This window comes from Penaeus monodon, chromosome 13 (genome assembly GCF_015228065.2).
Source record: "Penaeus monodon isolate SGIC_2016 chromosome 13, NSTDA_Pmon_1, whole genome shotgun sequence".
Classification (NCBI taxonomy): Eukaryota; Metazoa; Arthropoda; class Malacostraca; order Decapoda; family Penaeidae; genus Penaeus; species Penaeus monodon.
Genome location: NC_051398.1, coordinates 9,991,240 through 9,998,739, shown reverse-complemented (window position 1 = coordinate 9,998,739; position 7,500 = coordinate 9,991,240). Strand labels below are relative to the sequence as shown.

Below are 7,500 nucleotides of genomic sequence, written 5' to 3'. Positions count from 1 at the left end.
TTATCCCATTAATTTAATATATTACATATGTTTTGTACATACAAAATACATTGTAGGGTACATATATATGTACATATATAGGGGGAAACAATTATATGTACATATATATTTTACAATATATGTACATTATTGTAATATATATGTACATATAAAAATTATATATAATATATAATAATATATATATATATATATATATATGTATATATGAAATATATATGTAATAAAATTAATATAATGTATATATATATTATTTATATTTATATATGTTAAAATATATATATCTATATTTTTAAAATTAAATCTAAAAAATTATTGAAATATGTTATAATATATAACTATATATATATATATATATTATATATATATATATCAACACACACACACACACACCCACACACACCCCCCACACCCCCCCACACACACCCAAAACCCCAAAACCACACACACACACACCCCCTATATTTTTTATCTAATATATCGTATTTTTCTATTATCTTATATTTTGTATCAATTTTATAAATTATATAATAATGTCATATCTTGTTTTGTGTATATTTTATAAAAAATATTTTAATAATATATTATATATATCTATTTTTATTTTAAAACCCTAAAATACACCCCACACACCTATATTATATATTATATATTTTAAAAACTTATTAATTTTATATATAATATATATTTTTATATATATTTTATATTATATTACACACTATATATCATATAATTAAAATATATAAAATATATATATATACATATAATACATATATAACTAATAAAACATATATATATATATTTTAATATAATTATTATAAAAATATGTATATATAAATTTTATTTTATGTTAATATTATATTATATATAAAATGTAAAATATATATATATTAATAAAATAATGTATATTATGGTATATTAAAATGTATTATATATGTTAAAATTATGTATATAAAAGGTATATATATTATAATATTATATATATTTTAATATATATATTTTAATTTTATTTTTATATATAATGTGGTATATAATAAAATTATATTATATATATATATATTATAAAATAAATATATAATTTTTATAATATATATATAATGTGTGTGTGTGGGTTATATAATATATATTATATTATTTTTAAAAATATATATTAATATATATATATATTATAAAATATTTTGGTGTGTGTGGGGTGAGTATATATATATATTTTAATATAAAATATACCCTATAATATTTATATTTTGTTTGAAATATTTTTATAAAATTTTAAACAATATAGATATTTATAATATTATATATATAAACACACACACATATATATATACATATATTATTTATAAAAATTTTAATTATTTTTTAATATATATATATAATAATATATAAAATCTCCCCCCTTTATCTAAATATATACAAATATACTTTATATTTTAAAATAATAACATTACATATACATAACATATAATATTTTTATATATATTATTATATATAAAATAGATTATATAATTATATATATAAAAAATCTTAATTTTGAAATATGTATATGTATATATATGTATTTTATTATATATGTATGTAAAATTAAAATTTATAAAATATATATTATATAATTTTATTATATATTATAAACCCCCACAAAATTTTATATATATAAAATTATATATATATAATATCTAAAATATTATTATTTTAAAACCACACATATTATATATATAATTATATATATATATATTTTTTCTATATTTTATATATATTAATCACATATATATATTATATTATATATATATATATAATATTATATATATAACACACTTTATTATTTTTATATATATACTTTATATTGTGTGTATTTATTATTATATATATATATTATATATAAAAACCACCTTTTATAATATCTATATATATTATATATATTTTCTATTATATTTTTAAATTTACCCACATATATTATATTTTTTAAATTATATCTATATTATTTAAAAATTTATAATTTAAACATATATATATATTACATTACATATACATATACTATACATTATATTACAATTTTATAATACTATACATTTAAATAATACTCTATTACCTACATATATTATATTTTATAATATTTTAATTTTAAATTATATATTATAAAATATTAATTATATGTATATATGTAATATATAATATCCATATATATTATGTAATATATTATATATATATATATTATATATATATATATTTATATATATTCATACATATTTTGTATTATAACCATTATGTGTATTGTATATATAAATATATAAAAATATATTATATTTATATATAATATAATATATATATATATATTAAATTATTATATTATACATACACCACAACACACACCAACAATGTATCTATATATATATATATATATATAAAATAAAATTTAATATATATTATATATTATTATATTATATATATAGATAGATATAGATATAGATTTTAAAGAATTCACACATATTAATATATATATTATATATATATTATATATTTATTATTATTATATAAATATGTATATAATATATTATATTTTAATATCTATATATTTTCTTCTATCTAAAAATTTAAAATATTTTTTTTTTTTAAAAATTATTTATTTTTAAAAAAAAATATAAAAAATATAAAAAAAATTTTTAAAAATATATATAAAAAAATTTTTATAAATATAAAAAAAAAAATTTTTTTATTTTAAATATTTATTTTAAAAAAAAAAAAAAAAAAAAATTTTTAACTATAAAAATTTTTTTTTTTTTAAAAATTTTTTAAAAAGTTTAATAAAATTTTTTAAATTTTTTAAAATTTTTTTTTTTTTTTTTTGGTTTTTTAAAAATTAATTTTTTATTTTTTAATTTTTTTTTTTTTATTATATTATCCCAATTTTTTTTTTACTTTTTTTTTTTTTTTTTTTTTTAAATTTTTTAAAAATTTTAAAAAAAAAAATTTATATTTTAAAACCAAAAATATTAAATTTAAATATTTTTTTTTTTTTTTTAAAAAAAATTTATATTTTAAATATTTTTATATTTTTATATTTATTTTTTTTTTTTTTTTTTTTTTTTTTTTTTTTCCCCCCCCCCCAAAAAAAAATTTAAAAAAAAATTTTTTTTTTTTTTATAAAATTATTTTATATTTTATAAAAAAACCTAAATAAAAAATTTTTTATTAAAATTTTTATAAAAAAAAATATATATATAAAAAATTTTTAAAATTTAAAATTATATTTTTTTTATATATATATTTTTTTTTTTAAAAATTATTTTTTTTTAAAAATTTTTTAAAAAATTTTTTTTTCCCCCTTTTTTTATATTTAAAATTTTTTTTAAAATTTAATAATTTATTATATTTATTTTTATTTTTCTATTTTTATTTTTTTTTATTTTTCCCCCCAAAAAAAAAAATTTTTTTAAAATTTTTTTTTTTTTTTTTTTTCCCCCCCCTTTTTTTTTTTTTTTTTTTTTTTTTTCCCCCCCTTTAAAACCCCCCCTTTTTTCCCCCCAAAAATTTTTTTTTAAAATTTGGGTTTTTTTAATTTTTTGAACCCTTTTTTAAAAAATTTTTTTTTTTTTTTTTATTTAAAAAATTTTTTTTTTGTTTTAAATTTTTTTTTCCCAAAACCCCCTTTTAAATTTTTTTTTCCCTTTTTTTCTCTCTCTCTCTTCCCCTCTATTTCCCCTCTTTGAATTTTTTTTTTTTTTCCCCCTCCCCCCCCCCCTTTCTCTCTTTTTTTTCCCCCCCCCCTTCTTTTTTTTTTTTTCCCCCCCTTTTTTTCCCTTTTTTTTCCCCCCCCCCTTTTTTTCCCCCCTTTTTTTCCCCCCCCCTTTTTTCCCCTCTCCCCTCCCTTTTTTTTTTTTCCTCCCCCCCCCCCCCCCCCCCCCTTTTCCTCTCCCCCCCCCCCCCCCCTTTTCTTTTTCCCCCCTCTCTCCCCCCCTTTTCCCCCCTCTCTCTCTCTCCCCCCCCTTTTTTCTCTCTTTTTTTTTCTCTCTCTCCCTTTTGTCTCTTTCTCTCTCTCTTTTTTTCCCCCCCCCCCCCCCCCCTCCCCCCCCCCTTTTTTTTTTTTTTTTTTTTTTTTTTTTCTCTTTCTCCCTCCCCCCTCTCTTTTTCCCCCCTTTCTCTCCCCTTTTTTTTTTTTCCCCCTCTCTCCCTCCCCCCCCCTCTCTCTCTCTCTCTCTCTCTCTCTCTTCTCCCCCCCTTTTTTTCCCTTTTTTTCTCCCCCCCCTTCTCCCCTTCTCTCTTTCCCCCCCTTTTCTTTTTTTTTTTTTCCCCCCTTTCTTTTTTTTCCCTCTCCCCTTTTTTCCCCCCCCCCCCCCTTTTTTTTTTTTTTCCCTCCCCTTCTCTCTCTCTTTCTCTCCCCCTTTCCCCCCCCTTTCCCTCTCTTTTTCCCCTTCCCCTCCCCCCCCCCCCCTTCCCCCCCCCCCCCCTTTTCCCCCTCCCCCCCTTCCCCTTTTTTTTTTCCCCCCCCTCTCTCTCCCCCCCTTTCTCCCTCTTTTTTTTCCCTTTTTCCCCCCTTTTTCCCCCTTCTTTTTTTTTTTTTCCCCTTTTTCCCTCTTTTTTTTTCCTCTCTCTTTTTTTTCCCCCCCCTTTTTTCCCTTCCCCTTTTCCCTCTTTCTCCCTTCTCTTTTCCTCCCCTCTTCTCTCTTTCCCCCCCCCCCTTTTTTTTTTCTCTCTCTCTCTTTTCCCCTTTCCTCTCTCTCTCCCCCCCCCCCCCCCCCCCCTCTCTCTCTCTCTCTTTTTTTTTTTCTTCTCTCTCTCCCCTCTCTCTCTCTCTCTTTTTCCCCTCTCCCCCTTCTCTCTCCCCCCTTTTTCCCCTCTTTCTCTTTCCCTTTTTTTTTCCCCCCCCCCCCCCCCCCTTTTTTTTCCCCCCCCTTCTTCTTTCTCCCTCTTTTTTTTTCCCCCCCCTTTTTTTCTCTCCCTCTTCTCTCTTTCCCCCCCCCTTTTTCCCCCCCCCTCTCTCTCTCCCCCCCCTTTTTCCCCCCCCCCTCCCCCCCCCCCCCCCTTTTCCCCCCCCCCCCTTTCCCCCCCTTTTTTTTTTTTCCCCCTCTCCCCCTTTCTTTTTTTTTTTTTTTCCCCCCCCCCCCCCCCCTCTCCCCCTTTTCCCCTTTTCCCCCCTTTTCTCCCTTTTTCCCCCTTCTCCCTTTTTTTTCCCCCCCCCCCCCCCCCTTTTTTTTTTCCCCCTTTGGCCTCTTTTTCCCTTTTTTCCCTTTTTTTTTTTTTTTTTTTTTTCCCCCTTTTCTTTCCCCCCTTTTTCCCCCTTTTTCCCTCTTTCTCCCCCCCTTTTCTTTTCTCTCTCTCTCTCCCCCCCCCCCCCTTTCCCCCCCTTCTTTCCTCCCTCTCTCTTTTCTTTCCCTCCCCTTTTTTTTTTTTTCCCCCCTTTTTTTTTTTCCCCTCTCTCTTTCTCCCTCTCCTCTTTTTTTTTTCCTCTCTCTTTTTTCCTTTCCCCCCCCCTTTTTTTTCCTCCCTCTTTCTCCCTTTCCCCCTTTCTTCTCCTTTTTTCCCTTTTCCTCTCTTTTTTTTTCCTTTTTTCCCCTTCCCTCTTTTTTTTCCCCCCCCCCCCCCCCCTTTTTTCCCCCCTCTTTCCCCCCCCTTTTTTTTCCCCCCTTTTTTTCCCCCCCCTTTTCACCCCTTTTTTTTTTTTCTCTTTTTCCCTCTTTTTTTTCCCCCCCCCTTTTTCTCTCTCTCTCTCTCCCCCTCTCTCTCTCTCTCCTTCTCTCCCCCCCGGTCTCTCTCCCCCCCCCTTTTTTTTTTCCCCCTTCCCCCCCCCCCCCCCCCCCTTTTTTTTTTTTTTTTTGGTCTTCCCCCCCCCCCCTCTCTCTCTCTCTTTTCCCCCCCCCCCCCGGTCTCCCCTTTTTTTTTCCCCCTTTTCTCCCCCCTTTTTCTCCTCTTCCCCCTTTTTTCTCCCCCCTCTCCCTCTCTCTTTTCCCTTCCCCTCTCTTTCCCCCTTCCCCCCCCTTTCTCTTTTTTTCCCTCCCCCCCCCCCCCCCCCCTTTCTCTTTTTTTCCCCCTTTTTTTTCCCCTCTCCCCCCTCTCTTTTTTTCCCCCTCCCTCTTCTCTCCTGTCTCCGTTTTCCCCTCCTCTTCTGTCTGTCCTCTCTCCCCTTCTGCTCTCTCTCTCTCTCTCTCTCTCTCTGTCGTCTTCTCTCTCTCTCTCTTCCTCTCTCTCTCTCTCTCTCTCGTCTCTCTCTCTCTCTCTCTCTCTGCTCTCTCTCTCTCTCTCTCTTTTCCCTCTCTTACCTCTCTCTCTCTCTCTCTCTCTCTCTCTCTCTCTCTCTCTCTGTCTGTCTCTCCTCTCTTTCTCCCTCTGTCTCTCCTCTCTTTCTCCCTCTGTCTCTCCTTCTCTCTTTTCCCTCCTCTCTCTCTCCTCTCTCTCTCTCTCTCTCTTTCTCCCTCTGTCTCTCCTTCTCTCTTTCTCCCCCCTCTGTCTCTCTTTCTCCCTCTGTCTCTCTTTCTCCCTCTGTCTCTCTTTCTCCTCCCTCCTTCCCTCCCTCCCTCCCTCCCTCCCTCTCTCTCTCTCTCTCTCTCTCTCTCTCTCTCTCTCTCTCTCTCTCTCTCTCTCTCTCTCTCTCTCTCTCTCTCTCTCTCTCTCTCTCTCTCTCTCTCACTAAAATCTTTTAAATTATTGAAACACTTGATATCAGAAAATCCAGTTGGATCTCAAAAGAAAAAGAAAACAATAATATGAGTGTGTTGACTGCACCAGAGATAAGAATTAGTTGGGAAAATATGGTATTGTTTCATTGTTTCACTTCATCATCATTAATCTTTTTCAGGCCTTGATATGGCAAGTGGGAGCTGCACACTAAGTGACCAGTTGTTGGTAGCTGTGTTGCAGCTGCTGAACAAGGATGTATCAGAACATGGTCGTCATCTTACTCAGTATTTTCATCTTTTCAACCTATATGCATCATTGGGTCCTCCAGAGAAGTTGCAGCTGTTGAAGGTACTTTATTATAAGTATACTAATTTTATAATATAATTGTGCATTTAAGTATATGATTTAGTGATTTCACACTTTGCAGTTTAGCAACCATCTTCATACATTTATTTCCTGCTTGTGGTTATGGAAACTATCCTTCATCTCTTTCAGTTGAATGTGGTTGAGATGTTTATGTTGGTGGCTTTAGATGAAGGACCAGGACCAGCCATAAAATATCAATATGCTGAACTTGGGAGATTATATCAGGTGGTTTCCCAGTTGATAAGGTCTTGTGATGTCTCCCAAAAACAACAGTCTTCACAACCAGTGAGTAAAAATTTAGGTTTTCTGTTTAAAATTTAGGGAGACCAGTATATATACTTTTTTGCAGATGTATTGAGGGTGAATTTAGCATGAAATCCTGTTTTTTTTTTTACCCAGTGTCAGTGGATGGCAAGACTACAATGCCATGCCCACTGTAATAAAAGTTTATCTTTACACATTAAGGGCTCTACAAATGCTTAGTCACCAAGGAGTCAACTATTAGTGTTACCCATCTCCTCTGTTTAC

At 29.6% G+C, this 7,500-nt stretch overlaps 1 protein-coding gene across 1 annotated transcript in view; it reads left to right on the top strand.

Annotated features, from left to right (window-relative positions):
• The window catches only part of LOC119579870 (probable ubiquitin carboxyl-terminal hydrolase FAF-X), a 49,194-nt gene that overhangs the window by 31,567 nt on the left and 10,127 nt on the right, over positions 1 to 7,500 (top strand). The window contains exons 42-44 of the mRNA XM_037927722.1: positions 6,728 to 6,740; positions 6,785 to 6,954; positions 7,102 to 7,257. Of these exons, the coding sequence (XP_037783650.1) occupies positions 6,728 to 6,740; positions 6,785 to 6,954; positions 7,102 to 7,257 (339 nt within the window). The remainder of the gene's footprint in view (positions 1 to 6,727; positions 6,741 to 6,784; positions 6,955 to 7,101; positions 7,258 to 7,500) is intronic.